General features: G+C 42.3%; 1 protein-coding gene and 1 non-coding gene across 3 annotated transcripts; both read left to right on the top strand.

Annotated features, from left to right (window-relative positions):
- The first annotated feature begins 1045 nt into the window (after positions 1-1045).
- Positions 1046-7077, top strand: LOC148356713 (eukaryotic initiation factor 4A-I-like). 2 transcript variants are annotated; one of them, XM_088346935.1, is made up of 11 exons: positions 1046-1173; positions 2144-2186; positions 2270-2402; positions 2956-3095; positions 3176-3344; positions 4015-4124; positions 4245-4388; positions 4457-4594; positions 4677-4766; positions 5771-5850; positions 5929-7077. In XM_088346935.1, the coding sequence occupies exons 1-11, from the start codon at positions 1151-1153 to the stop codon at positions 6071-6073; spliced, it is 1215 nt and encodes a 404-aa protein (XP_088203061.1). In that variant the 5' UTR covers positions 1046-1150; the 3' UTR covers positions 6074-7077. The 2 variants fall into 2 exon arrangements, with proteins under 2 accessions (XP_088203061.1, XP_088203062.1); XM_088346936.1 differs by lacking the exon at positions 1046-1173 and adding an exon at positions 1241-1266.
- On the top strand, positions 3778-3917 carry LOC148356714 (small nucleolar RNA SNORD10). The gene has a single exon (XR_015852162.1). It is a non-coding gene; the product is annotated as a small nucleolar RNA SNORD10 (small nucleolar RNA).
- Positions 7078-16623: the final 9546 nt, after the last annotated feature.

Here is a 16623-nt window from a genome sequence, read left to right as displayed (position 1 = left end):
TTCAAACCACAGTCGGTGTGAGACGAGGCTGCATTCTCTCGCTCCAACTTTATTCACCATTTTCCTGGATTGGATCATGCCCAAAGCTCTGGAGCAACATGAAGTTACATTCAGTATTGGGGGACACAACATCATTAACCTGTGTTTTGCTGATGATATTGTCGGATTGGCAGGAGACGAACAGGAACTCGGAGATCTGGTCTAAGCATCAAGCCAATATGGGATCGAAATCAGCACAGAAAAAAAACAAAAGCAATGACCAACAATCCCCAGGGTATCACCACAGACATCACCATTAACCACAGAGAACTAGAACCTGTCACCAAATTCAAATATCTTGGAGCTATCATATCAGAAGAGGGGTCAGAACTAGAAATCCGGGCCAGGATAGCCCAAACCATAGCCTCACTTGCCAGACTTAAACCCATCTGGAGGGACAGGAACAAAGCAGTAAAATCAAAAATTAGACTAATGCAAGCGCTGGTTACTTCCATGTTCCTCTACGCTTGCGAGACTTGGGCTTTTACAGCAAAACTGGAAAAGGAAATCCAGGCCATGGAGATGTGATGCTACAGGAAACTTCAGGCATCAGCTACTTAGCCCATGTGACAAACAAAAGGGTGCAGAGCACCATCAGAGGGCACAGTGGACCCTACGAAGAACTGTTGAAAACTGTGCACAGACGGAAACTTTAGTGGTATGGTCATGTCACAAGATCATCAAGACTGGCCATGGTCATTCTCCAGGGCACAGTCCAAGGGGGCAGGAGGAGAGGAAGACCCAAAAATACTGGGCTGACAACATTAAGGAATGGACTGGTGCCAACTTTGCAGGCCAGGAACCGTCAACAGTGGAGAAACATGTCTAGAGTAGCGTCCTTAATGTGCCCCACCACCCATGCGGTTAAGGAATCCGTGAACCTTAATATTTTTGATAAAACACTTAAAATACTTATTTTCGAACCCATCCCTCAGCGGAAGTGGCGTCACCTTCACGACCACTTATGTATGGATGACGTAGATCTAGACCAATCACGAGTGGTCATAGGCGGGACTTTTGATAAATGACGGCGGTGCAGTGCAATGAGAACGCCCGGTTGTGGCGTCGAAGTATATAAGACATTTTCACCGTTCTTTCTTTCTTTGTAATAATGTCTGCGAACAACGATGAGAGGTAAGAACAGTTCGCACGAGAAGTCACCTTACGCACACCAAATGGGATTGAATTTACATTCAAGGTTATTTCGGAATATACAATGAAGCCGCAGTTAGTATGGTTTTGCATTTTCTATACCGGGGTAACACGCGTTAGTGTCGGGGCCTTCTAACAGAGAAACTACTCCATTTTGTTATGTATGTCCTGGTTTCGGTCAGCCCGGCATAGGTGTGTTTCGGTTAACGTCGTTCGCATTTGACGTTCTGATAAGTTAAATTCCTCCTTTTGTTTAGGCCTAATTAGCTCATAGCTAACTCTGCGGTTTACTGAAGCTAATATAGCCGAGCAGTGTAGCATGTGACCCGCCGGTGCAGGTAGGCCGCATGTATCATCTTATTTCAACCCTGAAACAAGCTCAACGTCGTGGCCATTGTAGCTGTACAATCGTATTGAAATCGGCATCTACTCCGTTGTCTGTTCATTTTAAAGAGTCAGTGTGTCACATGTGTGATGCTTTTTCGCTGGCAAAGGGTGGCGGACACGCCTGTGGTAACAATGCCGGAAGAAAAGGCCGCAGATCGTCGAGAAAATCGCGCACTTTCTTGTTCGGAGCGAGAAATTATTTCAGTGTGAAAATGTTGAACTAGCGGTATCGGTGTAGTTAAAACTAGCCGATCAAAGGACTTTAAGGCTTAAGCGTACTGTAATCTAATTTCTCGTTCGCGGTGACTAACATTTTCTATGTTGGTAATGCTAAAATTTTACGACTAAAACCGAAAAGGAATTGGATGTAGTCGAAAGATGAGATTTTTGTCTCGTAACATCGCCATCCGATCGCCCATGGAGCCATCTTGAACGGCACGCTAAAATGGCGGACTTGTTCAAATGAACGCGTGGGTTCCTGTCCATCCTGTTGCGCTTTCAAACGAACGTGAAAAGCGATGCGACTTTGGGCATTGCGTAACGATGGTGATTATTTCATCCTCAGAGACAATGGGCCAGAGGGCATGGAGCCAGATGGCATCATTGAGGTGAGTTTCCAATTTAACGCCAGACGATTCGTGGATACGAATTTGGACCTGTAACATTGTCATGTTCGATTACCCCCTTGCAGAGTAACTGGAATGACATCGTGGAGATTTTTGATGACATGAACCTGCGTGAGGAGTTGCTCCGAGGAATTTATGCTTATGGTTTTGAGAAGCCTTCAGCAATTCAACAAAGAGCTATTATTCCTTGTATCAAGGGTGAGTTGAAAGATTCTGTCCCTTTCATCTTGCTTGAATGAATGTATGAATTGGGTTTGAAATAGGCACTGATCACAAAGAAAAGCAAATTATTTGCTTTAAAAACATCTGACCAATTCTATTTTATACAAATGTCCTAAGGGGGGAGTGGGCTGAAGCCCAAGCTTTTGTTACTTCCGCCTCCTTGCACGGAAGACGTATTCTATATCAAGTCAAGATGCTGTGTGAGAATATTTGATCTTGATGTTATGGATTCCCCTGAGATGCGGGGAGTGTCTTCTCTTTAGAGAGACTGTTGATTATTTGTTGGTGGTTGGAGCTTGTTTACTTGCTTTGTAGACTAATGACAAGCATGTAAGTTTCACTAATCTCTTGATTTGTAGTCTGATAAATGCTATAAACGGTTAATGTTCTTTAGAGCTGTGCACAATCCTAAGCGCTTTCTTCTGTAATCGAATGAGCCATTCCATATGTGATTTCCCAAATCTGTACAAAATCCTTCAATAAGTCCCATTAAAACATGAATGCTGTTTTAATAAGATGTGTGTTACAGGTTATGATGTTATTGCTCAAGCCCAGTCCGGCACAGGAAAGACTGCGACCTTTGCCATTTCCATCCTTCAGCAGGTTGATGTGACGCTGAAAGGCACACAGGCTTTGGTCTTGGCCCCCACTAGGGAGCTGGCACAACAGGTTAGCTCTTGGTTTCCTTGGACATGGAGTAAATGAAAACTGGTCATTATGTTAAATGTTTTGTCTGTGGTTTCAATCAGATCCAGAAAGTTGTGCTTTCTCTGGGTGACTACATGGGCGCTGGTTGCCACGCATGCATCGGTGGGACTAACATCCGCAATGAGTCTCAGAAGCTGCAGGCGGAGTCACCTCACATTGTTGTGGGGACCCCTGGCCGTGTCTTTGACATGTTGAATCGCAAAAACATCTGTGAGTACCTGTTGACCCGGAAATCATTCTGGCATTGGAAGCAATTAAGCTTTCGCTTCAACAAAATGATGACATGTATTCTCAGATGATGTTGATTTGGAACAGTTGCAGACATACCTTTATGGAGTTGCTACTGTTAATCCAAAGGACACTTGTCTCCACCCAGATGTGGCTATCGGGCAAAAAATATCCCCCGTTGTTCAGCCTCTCAAGATAACTATCATATTTGCGTGCATCACACTGCTTGACCATTTAAAGTTTAGAATGTAGAAATGAGCACAAATTGACTACAATGTAGGCACATGCCTGCAGAGCTTGTCTGTGTAGTCTGCCATTCGCACTGTGATTGGCTCATTCCAATAAAGGGTGAGACTAGGCCATTGGTCAACAATGAGCTGAACAAGTTAGCATTTTTAGTATTTGTGCGACTTGCTGTATAGTGATGAAATCCATGCGTGTCAACTGACTCTGGAAGACCCTGGTGTGTAGCGAGTCTGGCTGACGTTTTGCCGGCCTGAGTTGGCAGCTCACCAGGCATCCTGAGATGTGATCTCACTTTTGTATCTGAATACAGCTTGCCCCAAAGTAGTTCCACATCAGCTGCCATCTCAACAGCGGGATGTTCTAAATCTTTTCTGTCTTGTTTGTTTTTTTTGTTTTTTTTAAATAGCTCCCAAGTACATCAAAATGTTTGTGCTGGATGAGGCTGATGAGATGCTGAGCCGAGGTTTCAAAGATCAAATCTATGAGATCTTCCGGAAACTGAATGGCAACACACAGGTTTGTGTTCTGAATGGTTCAGTTTACCAAATGTGCCTATTTATCTTGGTCTCCTAAACCAATATATATATATATATATATATATATATATATATATATACTTTTTTTTTTTTTTTTTAGGTTGTCCTTCTGTCGGCTACCATGCCAGCTGATGTGTTGGAGGTCACAAAGAACTTCATGCGAGACCCAATCCGCATTTTGGTAAAACGAGAGGAGCTGACCCTTGAGGGTATTCGCCAGTTTTACGTCAATGTGGAGAAGGAGGTTGGTGTTTTGTCTGAGTGAGCGGCTGAAAAATTCAAACTTTTTAATGCCCATTGTGATTTTTGCAGGAGTGGAAGCTGGACACTCTTTGCGATCTGTATGAAACCCTGACCATCACTCAGGCTGTCATCTTCATCAACACAAGGAGGAAAGTAGACTGGCTCACTGAGAAGATGCAATCAAGGGACTTCACCGTTTCAGCCATGGTGAGGCATCGTATCCATTGGTGTTTATGGCCTGACCTGTTCCCTCAATAATGCTTTTATGCAACTGCATTGTCTTTTCTAGCATGGTGAAATGGACCAGAAAGAGCGGGACTTGATCATGAGGGAGTTCCGTTCAGGCTCCAGTCGGGTCCTCATCACCACTGACTTGCTCGTATGTGTTTTATGTTTGCTTGTGACAGTGTTAATGCTGTGGCTATGTACTGCAACTCTGTTCGAGTAATTTAAGATTAGGATCAGTTCCAACCAGTAGGATGTGAATCAAAATCTATTAGTGGCCACCTGCCGCAATGGTATTATTTTACTGAGTGCAGTTGTAAATTGTTTGAAATGCTGCCCAAAATTGTTATACACGTTGCTGGTCTGCTCCAGTGCCATTTATCGAATTGAGGAAATTGGTACAAGTGTCATTAGTTAGCTGTTACTTGTACTAAAATGCAGCTGGTTCTGATGAATGTAAGTAGTGGAGTTCTGGAGCTTCATTGGCACTGACTTGTGTCATGCAATTCTGGCATGTTTACTTGCAGTGTGAACAGGCAACATTGGCATGCAAACTAAACATTACTAAAGGTTCCCCCCAATCCCCGATTTTAATTTTAGCAACTGAGAATTTTGTGGCACTGGTATGTAGCTGATATCATTGTCATTAGGGTTGGATTTCAGCGTGTTCATTCACTCTGCTTCTGGTGTTGTGGTAAACTATTTACCTCAGCAAAAGTTGGTGACCTACTTAGGAACCATGCACTCGGGCATCAAGTCACAGTAACTGCATGCGGCGACTGTGTTTCTTGTGGTCGTGGCTTGAGAACCACTTTGACGTCTCTTCTGAAAAGATGTAATTAGCTGATATATTCGCATGATTCATGCACTGCATGTACAAGCCAATATGTGGAAATATTTGCCTTTTAAGATTTAAGGTATTGACATTGTAGCTGGTGAAGAAAAAAAAACATATCCAGGGTTACCTCTCCTCCCAACTATGGTGTTGGGGAAGGATTGAATGTTACCTGGTAGAGAACCATCTGTCCTCCACTGTAGCTGGGCTTTTTTTCCCAGATTGACAACTAAATGACAGATAACATGGTTTATGTGGCGATGAAATGTCTTAAAATGAATAATTTCACGGTACGATGAGCAATCTTGTGTGGCTCCTACCAGGCTCGTGGCATTGACGTGCAGCAAGTTTCTCTTGTCATCAACTATGACCTGCCGACCAACAGAGAGAACTACATTCACAGGTACGTTTTGTGCCGTCATTAGAAATTGTATTGTCAGAATCGGCATGCATCAACTCAATCGTTCTGTCTGAATGTCAGGATTGGTCGTGGAGGTCGTTTTGGCAGAAAAGGAGTCGCTATTAACATGGTCACCACTGAGGACAAACGTGTTCTGCGGGACATCGAGACCTTCTACAACACTACCATTGAAGAGATGCCAATGAATGTGGCTGATCTTTTCTAAGTCGTCAAAATCCATAGGGCCTCATTCCTCCAACGCCTGTCCAGTTTTAAAACAAATATTGAAATTGACTTTTAGTTAATAATGATTCATATTGACAGTAATCCACGTGGAAGGACAACTCGGCTGCCTTGATTCCTTCACTGTTCCGACAGTTTACTCAACACTGTTTGCTACAGTCTCACTAAAACTTGAGGTTTAAATGGACATTCCAGCATCATTTTTTTCGTGCGAATTTGTACCTATCATTTTAAACTCACTCCGGTCTTTGGTATAATTTGAGGAATTGCAAAATGAGGACTTCACTCAAACCTCAAGCATCAACAGACACTTAAGAAAACTTATGAAAATGCTTGCTGTGAATGCTGAAAGAGTGCAAACAGTGTTTAGGTGTCATTGGGTGTTTTTAACTTCAATCGAGCTCTTGGGGTCTTTAGACTTTAACGGGGCAAGTTCAATAAAAAGACCTGTAAAGTAAAATCAACAATGAGTGTTTGGAGCACCTCATGTTCATTTTTTTTTTTTTTTTTGGGCAAGTTCCGTAAATATAATCGACAACTGTTAATTCTATACCAACATTCTTCTGTCCACCATTTGGCTTTAGGGTGGTGGTTGTCTGCACAGTAGTTAATGGTGCGTTCAGTTCATGCAGATTAAGGTGTGTAAATCTTCCTCCTGAAGATATTCTACTCGTCTGATTTTTGCCTAATTGATTTATCTTTTATTCAATTGGTGACCACATTGCGTGATCTACCTCCGGTGAAATTGTGTGCCCAATAGGTGGCTGCTTGCTGTTAAAGGACCAAAATTGCAGTTTCAGAGATTCTACAGCCTCATTTTAACGCTTACCAACTTTCCTTGGTATTATTGTTTTGAGGGAGTTTTATATATAAACGTGTTAACCTTTTTCAGACAGAAACGGTGTATCAACATTTTTTACATTGGATTCTGTATAGTATTTATTTTTAATGGTCTTTAAAAAAAATAAAGCTCTCCTTTTAATAATGGTGGAATCTACGTTGTTGGGTTTAAATGCAGAGGAGTTTGTGTTTGTTTGGATCAAGACTGAAAAGCTGTATCTACCGGTTTCAGTAAAGGTTTACAAATACATTGGCTAGCCGTTGGTTTATAGGGCTGTTATAAATATCTGAAATCTACATCGGGGTAAGAAAATTTTAAACCTTTTTGAGAGAGTCGTATATGACAGAATCCTAAGTTAATCAGGCTATAAGGATTTCAAAAGTCAATACAACATTATATAACAAATGAACCACCAGTTGATAACAATAGTCAGCTTCCTGTCTCAAAATCGTGACTTATGCAGTCCCTTTTGGTTCAGCTCAAGGTCAAAACATGTGTTATTGTATACCCCTTAATCATAGTCTCAACTTTGGACTTATTGCACTCTCAAAGTCGAGTTGTGTATTTGTATAGCCCTTAATCACAAAGAGTCAAGGGGCTGCACAGATCAAAGACTATTGCAAACTACACCATTAAGACACGATCTAAAATTTGCATGCGGTCATAGAAAAACATGAGGAAAATGATACATTGAGAAGGGACTGCCTACTTCCAGGATGACCAGGCTGCAATGGATGTTGCAAAGACAAATAATACGCCCATATAGTCAACATAAAATAATAGGTCATAAAACAATCGAATGGACTTGTTTTAAGCCTAGATTTAAACATTTCAACTAAGGTTGCAGATCGAATCTCAGGGGGAAAAGCATTCCACAGAACCGGGTCCCTGCGGATGTCTTCTGGGCTCTTGGGGTCACTCATAGACGCAGCTGAGCGGGACCAGCAGAGGCGACTCGGGGAAGTAGCCCGGACTTGGGTGCAGAAAGAACACCATGGCGGGCAGAAGCCGAAAAATGCGAGGCATGGCCGGGGTGATTTAATGGAACGCGGCAGGCGGGCGGCCAAAGACGACAAGAGACCATCACTCAAAACTATACAACAAACATAAACAAGTCTAGCTCATTTCCTTCGGGTCATATTACCTTTTTTAAAAAATTAACAAAATACAAACCAATTGCTCTCTCGCCACTAGGGGGCAGTAAAGGTATAAATGAGTTGATGTCCAGCAAAAAGGGGTTTATTTATCCATGGCGCCACATTTTGGGTAGCTGACCCCTGCATTAGGCCAACAAATTGCTTGGGGCGCCTTGTCCAGCAGGGGCCCCCAGAGGGCTTAACTATTTCCCGCAAAGCGCTTATCCTTTCACATTAGAACTGGCAACGAGCAGTGACAATTGGCCGTCTCAACTCTTGAAAGGGGCGCAGCGTGCCAAAATCCCCCTCCCCACTTGTTGCTTACTACTTGTGAGTCTGCAAGCAATTCTTGTGTAAACAAATACAGTGACAGAAAAAAGACGAAGATAAAAAGTGAACATAATGTGATAAATAATTGTTTGTTACAGAGTAAAAAATGTCGATTATCTAAAAATGAAGCCGAGTTATTTGCTCATCGGCCAACAAAATGTGTTTCTGGGCTCCTATGTATATCTAAACCAGTGGTCCCCAAACTACGGCCCGCGGGCCGGATGCGGCCTGCCTCCACATTTGGTCCGGCCCACTGAACAATACCAGAAAGCATTTTGATTTTTTTTTTCATATATGTGTTTTTGACAATAAAGTTGGACTTTTGCAATAAAATGTTCCTTAGTTATGAACTATTTTCATTATTAACTATTAGTAACTATTTTATACGGCGCAACAAGGGTTGCTGACTAGTTAAAATGTTATATTTGGGGATTTTGGTGTTGTTTTGTAAAGCAGAAAAAGTGAAGTACCAGTATATCACCACTATATAACACAGGTCAGTGAAGGGTGTTTGGGGCAAGTCTCACGGGACGTCAAGTGATTTAATGAGACTTGTTCAATAAATCACTCTTAATGTCAACAAGTAAATGGTGTCGTGTGAGACTGACATTTACCATCTATTTTGCAGGTGAGATGTACAATATTTTTTTACATTTAGGCACTCCTGCAATCATCACACTTTTTCTGTTACAAACTGACCCCAGCCCCTCATCAGAGAAGGGAAAAGTTACGTGGCCCTCACAGGAAAAAGTTTGGGGACTCCTGATCTAAACAGATCAGTGTGTATTATTTAGCGCCTCAACAACAACAAAATAATTAGGGAAAGCAAAACTATTGAATTAAATCACGAGCAAATTACACGAAGCATTTAAACATGCATTTTTTCCACTTGTAGGTCAGAAATGCTCATCTATTCTACATAATTTGAGCAGTGGGAGCAGACAAAACTGTCCGCTATCTTGCAGCTATGGGTAAATGGAAAACTAAAAAGCTTGAGGAGGGAAGGGCAAAAAATAGTGCGATTTGGTCACTTTGCCAGAATAAAAACTACAATTGCCGGACAGTCAGAGGGCGCCAGTAGTAACCTATGTCTTACCAAACATTTCCGCCCAACATTGAAACAGTCTGATACTGAAGATGCAAGCCTGTCATGGACACACGACATGCTACCTTGGTAGGTTCTTCTCAGATCTCTCACCACAGTCTTCCATAAGCTCATCCATGGACTGCCCGTACATTAACAGTTTTAAAATCATAAATAGGAATGTTCCATGCTTCTTTCTTACAAATGCTTACTAGTGTAAGTTCTCCATGGCGTAATTCTAAAGAAAGAAGAGTGGGAGGATGTTTTAAAGTAACAACACAGGAGACCAGATGATGAGAATGCTGTATCTGAGTCAGATAACCATGCAAACCAGTACTATAATGAAACCAATGCCGGAGTGGCTAATTGGGAAGAAGGAGAGATTTCTAGAAGGGCCCGCTGGATGAGAAAAATAATTTGAACATCTGTCACTTGCAGCTCGGTGGCCTTGGGGGTATGGCGCCTGCCCTGAGACTGGGAGGTTGTGGTTCAAGCCTCAGCCGAGTCATACCTAAGACTTAAACATTGGTACCCATTGCCTCCCTGCTTGGCGTTCAGCATTAGGGGTTGCAATTGGGGGGTTTGGTCACCTAATGACTCCCAACACCTCATTTGGGTTGAGCGAGGGGGCTGGGAATCCCCTCCTCTGAATCAATCTCCCAAAAAGAGTCAGAAATGACTAGCCACCTCCCACTAGAGGGATATGGATGCATATCAGGTGAATTGGCCGGTCCAAATTGTCCCTAGGTGTGAATGAGCGAGTGAGTTGTCTGTCCCCGTGTGCCCTGCGATTGGCTGGCAACCAGTTCAGGGTGTCCCCTGCCCACTGCCCGGAGATGGCTGGGATGGGCTCCAGCCCCCCCCCCCCCCCCCCCCCGCGACCCTAATGAGGATAAGCGGTACGGCTGATGAGATGAGATGAGATATCTGTCACTTGCGCTAGCTAACCTTACTCATGCATTCATTTTCTAACCAGCTATTTAGCTCCATTCAGCGCAAGCCCAACATCGCAGCGAATGAGGTAAATTTTAAAATCTGGGGGAATTCCCCCCTCTCAAATTTTAAGTTGGTTAGTCCCACCACCAAAATGATACGAGTCAGGTGCAATCGAGGGCGTGGAGCTGAAAAAGACAGGAAAAAATGATTACTCATTGCACTCACCTGTGCCTGCTCGTTTGGCGCCAGCTGCTGTTAGTTGCCTGATTGATTCCCCTCCTATTTTTACCCAGTACCCCAGTCACTCCTGGTCAGTCCGTCAGCGAACCTCTGCATACGCAAAGCAAGCACTTTGACTCTGGCTCCCGTCGGTCCCATTTTCATCTGTATACCACTCGTCTGTTCTTGATTCCTCCTTTGTCTCCGGCCATCGACTCGTTTTGTCCATTTGACCACGCTCTGATCTCCCACTCTGGCTAACGACCCGTTTTTGACCATCGACCACACTTTGAGCTCCCGCTCCGGCTAACGGCCCGTTTTTGACCACTGACCACACCCTGATCTCCCGCTCCGGCTAACGTCCCGTTTTTGACCACCAACCACGCTCTGATCTCCCGCACCGGGAAATCCACTTCCGCATTCCGATCACGCTCCGATCCTGTGAGCGGCTTCCTTCGTCCAGTGGGTGCATCGGATCGCTGGCGTTTGTTTCCTCAATATCCCAATAAACATTTGAATGAAACGTTACGCGTTTGGGTCTACCATTTGTTCTGGCTCTGACAGAAACATGTTAAAACAAGGACTGCTATGATTAATTTCCCTCATCTTGCACTTTTTGCCAGTCATCTGTGTATCCCCGGTAGTTTGTTGTGCTACATGTTTGCCGGGGTTGGGTAGGGTTACTTTAACTGGATTACTTTCAATTACTTTTGGATTACTCCAATACCAAATATGCTAATAAAAGACAAAATAAACTAAATATGAATAAAATGACTAAATGTTGTGCAGGCTTGGGGAGTAACGGAATACATGGAACGGCAACAATCACGTCAGCAAGCTGTTTGGATTTCTTTTCATTTTGTTTCTGTGGCATTTGATGTTAGTTTTGCCGGAGATCAAAGAGATCAAAGCCAGGAGAGAAAGCTTACCACGTCTTGTGAGTCATAACCTTATTCATATTTAGTTTCTTTTGTCTTTTCTTGGCATATTTGGTATTGGAGTAATCCAAAAGTAATTGAAAGTAATCAAGTTAAAGTAACCCTACCCAACCCTGATGTTTGCAGAATTTAGTGATTTAATAACTTCACCAGCTCCTTACACTCATATAAGCTCGTCGTGATGGGAATTACGTCTCTTTTTCTAAAAGTGGCTCTTTTGGTGGGTAAGGATGCAAAAAAAATCCACAATAAACAGTAAAATATTTACTATTTCACCACTAGGTGTCACTCTATGTTACAGTGCGACCGGAAACGAGTCCTACAAAGCAGAAGAAAGAAGGACTAACTATGTAGAGTCCGGTGACCAAACAGTCGCCGGTTCCTCTATTGACCAGGCTAGCCGTGTTAGCCTAGCCTTGTTTTTCAGTGATCTCCAAATTAAAACACCAAGTTTACAACTTTGAATTTTAAGCAAACTTACAATTTGGTTGAGAAGGCAAAAGCCTTCATTTGAGATTTATTTTATAGTGTTTTTATATGGCTATTAAATATGCTGTTACCCCCCCTGTTACACACGCTGCCCTACTTATGAACGAGATAAGTTCCGGACGATGATTCGTAAGTTGAATTTGTTAGTAAGTTGCACCAGTGCTATATTTTATATATTAAAGGTTTATATAGGCATGTGTAAGGCTTGTATAAGTAACCTGTTTTGTTTTGTAGTCAAAAATACATTTCATAAAATAATATGCTCTGTAAAAATAAATAAAGTGAAGTTTAACTTACTTTTGGAAGATGGGATTCAAGAGTTAGGCTACATCCTCCTCCGTGGTAGAAAGTGGCTGAAAAAAAAGTGATCCACCCATCTTCTCAACCGCATTAAGATTTCTTGTTCCACTTTCATTTTAAAAGAAACGACTCGCCTCTTCTTTACACTTTACACAAAACATATCGAATGGATGCACGAGATATTTAAACAATAAAAATGTCAAAGTTATTCGCGCGCTGGAGATACAGCACAGTATGTTTATGTAACAGAGTTGAAATTTGATTGTTTTGAGTTTTTTTTTTGAATTCTCACAAAATCTGTGTTTTTGTTGCATTACTGTTAAAACTCTGGTACAGCATTCATTTGTTAAGCCATGCGCGTGTGCGACTGTCTTTCTCGTTTGGCCCTTTATGGGCTTCTGCGCTTGCCGTACCTTCAGCTGTATCACCTCCTGCTGAAGATAAGCTGTGCCCAATATCAGTTTGGGTAAGAGTTCATAGTTTGCTAAATATAGGAGCTGCTTTCACGAACTGTTTTTGTATGTAAATGTATATAAGTTGTGCTAAATGATGCATAAAAAAAGCACAAATTAAAAGTAAAGTAATGCAGCTTGAAACGATGATTACTGAGATGCAACATGTTTCAGTGCAACCACGCCACGATGTGCGACATGTTGAGTGATGTCCCGTTTTTGTATTTTTGTTAATGTTTTAGATAGATAGATAAATACTTTATTCATCCCCGTAGGGAAATTCACACTTCCAGCGGTCTCCTTTGTTGTTTATTAACAGATTAACAGGATGCCCTTGGGTGCTTTGTTGTAGTTTAGCCACAGCGGAGTGGATGACGTCACACGCTAGTCCAAAAGTTCGACGTCCCTGCAGCAGATGGAAATCTTTGTGCCAAGGGATACACCACCTCGTGTTAGCGAGTCCACCTCCTCTCCTGCAGGCTTTTGCATCTCTGTCTAACAGCGCTGAAGCCGGGTAGCTCCGGTAGCTCCGGGTAGCTCCACCTTAGCGTCCGGGATGCTAGACGTGAGCCACGTTTCCCTAAAACACAGCAAACGGCACTCCCTGTGCGCTTTGATGTTTTTCACCAGCACAGCCAGTTCGTCTTTCTTATTTGGTAGAGAGTTCACATTTACCATGATTACAGACGGTACCGAAGATGTATGCAGTCTTGCGCAGACGCCCTGACTTCTTTGTATTGTTTATTGAATGCAGGTATGTGGGAAAGCTATGTTCATTGTTATTATTAAGGTTTCACTATCAATGTGCTCGCATGTTGTTTGCTTGGCATACCTTTAGCTATATCACTTTGTGCTGAAGATGTATGCAGTCGTGCACAGACGACCTGACTTATTTGTATTGTTTATTGAATGCAGGCAATAAACCGAGTGACTGTGAACCCCTGTGTCGTGCATGATTGAGGGTTGTTACACTTACACACAAACTTGGAAGAGGAAGCCGGATTTCTTCTTCGGGGTGGATGCTGGGTGAACTTTCACAGCGCCACACGTTGGTAGCAGCGGAAAAAAGCACTAAAGTAATGTCCTGTACACGGATGAAGGTGCACACAATACAAAATCTAACTTACAGTAATGGCCGGATTTTTTTCGACATCCCGAAAAAAATGTTCGTATCTACCGTTTATCGTAAGTCAAATGGTCGTAAGTAGGGGAGCGTCTGTATAGGCTTAGGTTTTTTTGCTAAATCTCATCTCATCTCATTAGCTGCACCGCTTATCCTTCGGGTTATTTGAAGCTGCTGTGTTGGAGAAATAAACACCCAGTTTACCTGGGATCTTATTCCAAAGCAACGAGTATTATATCATTATTTTATGTATTCGAAATAAACACTATTTTGGGGTCAAGATGCAAGCGTGTCCCTCAATGGCCTAACACTAATTTGCTTGACAAGAAATATCACAGTGCAAAAATTCTCAATCTCAACAGATTGTCACAACAAACAATATGAATGAATGAAATAACCAATGTCCTTTATTTCACAATAAAAGTACAGCAACATTGGAGGGCTTGTCTTTTTATTGAAATTCATACGAATTAAAAAGGTAAGAATGTGCAAAAGGATAAACAAAAACATTAAATACACAATATATTCATGACACATAATATGAAATGAAATGAAATGATCTGCATTTATACAGCGCTTTTCAAGTCAATGACTTCCCAAAGCGCTTTACAATGTGCTCCACATTTCCCAATAGCGGCCTTGCAGCCATGTAAGGCGCTAACCTGCTTATTGGGGGTATTAGGGCTTCAGTGTCTTACCCAAGGACACTTTGACATGTAACACGGACGAGCCGGGAATCGAACCTGCGATTTCTTGATCCAAAGACGAGCGCGCTACCTCCTGAGCCACTGCCGCCCTAATATGTGTACAGTATACTCACAGTGGCAGGTGTATAGTACCTTAAACTTCGAATTGTCTTTAGTGTCGTTGATATCAATATTGTGAAACATGAAATAAGACTGGGCACTCTAGGCGAAAACGCTTTGAAGATGAAATAGATAAAACACTTACAAACAAATAATAATAACATGAGAAAACTGGCCTAATTTATAATAATAATATTAGTAATAATAATAATAATAATGCAATAAAGAATAGTGAATTGTAACAAAAGTGAATGAAAATAAATACATTGTGCTAATGGACACTGTAGATGGGTGTTGCGGTTGCCCATGGCTCCCAATTGGCCCCGCCCATTTGACGCCAGCTGCGGCTCGTTGACTGATTGGCTTCCCTCCTATTTGAGTTTAATTCTCTCACTCACCCTTTGTCAGTCCGTCAACGAACCTCTGCACCCGCAAGACGTGGGTTTTGACTCTGTTCGGTTTCCTGCTTGTGTTTCCTGTCCTGTATCGTTCCCGTCTATTTGTCCTGTTTAATATCGATCTCCAGTTTCATTCCCGGCTATTTAGTTTGGTTTGATATTCATATCCAGTGTCTGATAGTGTTCCTGTCTAGTTTGTCCTGTTTAATTTCGATCTCCAGTGGCTGGTATTGTTTCCGTCTATCTTGTCCTGCTTGTTATCGGACTCTAGTCTCCACTGCCTGATATCAATCCTGTCTGTCCCATCTTGTCCGATATCGAACCCCATCTGTCCGATATCTGCTCGTGCAATTGGTATCTATCTCGTCAGCCTCTGGCTTCCCGTCATTCCACGCCAGACTGCTGCCTTACGTCATCCGCCCAACAATCGCCGAATCACTGGTTTTTGGGTTAACGTGCATGACTGGCCCATGTCCCGTAAAATAAAGCTTGTGTGAGAAACGTCACGCATCTAGGTCCTCCTCCTGTTCCGGTTCTTGACAGATGGGACCCACAACTCTACATTTCACCCAACCTCCAATCATTTTAAGGCAAAACAAAGAAAGTTTGTAGAAAGTCCTGTAACTAGAAAAATGTTTCATCAAGTTTTTAGCAAAAAGTTTTGACTTTTATGAATAGACCAGCAATTATTATTGTGGCTTCGTGATTTCAGAAGCCCTTTCAGCTGAAACTGTCAACGACCAGTATTTGTTCATGTGTTTTGGATTTCCCAATTTCCCCAATTTTACCTTTTGTTTTTCGAGTTTAAGGTCTTTTATATATTTCGCCTTAGACTACACAGACACATGCTATTATTTTTAAGTTTACAGTAAATTTAAGTTGAGCTTTAAATGTTCTCCCTCTACTCCAATGTTTGTTTTGGAACCTACCTTTCATCTTAAATAGAGAATCCAAAGTAGTGTCATGCTCCAGCTGCAGGCTAGCTAGCTACCTACCAAGTAGCACTGACTGCAATATGTTTTGTCAACCCGTGTTCTTTTCTATTTGTAAAGCATAAGGGGCAATTGTTAATACACTGATAGATTTCAAGGCTCAAGGTGGTAATTTTGATCAATATCAAGAAATAAATCAACAAATTGTTTACAAAAGGTTACAGAAATGTGCCGGAACAGGATCAGGACCCAAATGCGTGACTTTCTATTTTACGGGAAAAAGGGAGTCATGCATGTTGGCCGATGAGATCGATACAAATTGCCCGGGCAGATATCGGACAGATGGGGTAGATAGCGGACAGGACGGGACAGACAGGATTGATATCAAAACAGGATATCGAAAGTAAACAGGACAAACTAGACGGGAACAAAACTGGAAACCGATATTAAACAGGAAAAAATAGAAGAGAACAATACCGGACAGGAACCAGGACCGGGTCAAAACCCACGTCTTGCAGGTGCAGGGGTTCGTTGACGGACTGACAAAGG

This window comes from Urocampus carinirostris, chromosome 11, assembly GCF_059441175.1.
Source record: "Urocampus carinirostris isolate Australia breed hairy pipefish chromosome 11, RoL_Ucar_1.0, whole genome shotgun sequence".
NCBI lineage: Eukaryota > Metazoa > Chordata > Actinopteri > Syngnathiformes > Syngnathidae > Urocampus > Urocampus carinirostris.
The sequence above is the reverse complement of the archived record's forward strand: the minus strand, read 5'-3'. Positions and strand labels throughout refer to the sequence as shown.

Coding starts and splice junctions, on each gene's coding strand:
- LOC148356713 (XM_088346935.1), top strand. CDS start 1,151: ATGTCTGCGAACAACGATGAGAG. Junction 2,403..2,955: donor TATTATTCCTTGTATCAAGG/GTGAGTTGAAAG, acceptor TGTGTGTTACAG/GTTATGATGTTATTGCTCAA. Junction 4,767..5,770: donor TCATCACCACTGACTTGCTC/GTATGTGTTTTA, acceptor GGCTCCTACCAG/GCTCGTGGCATTGACGTGCA.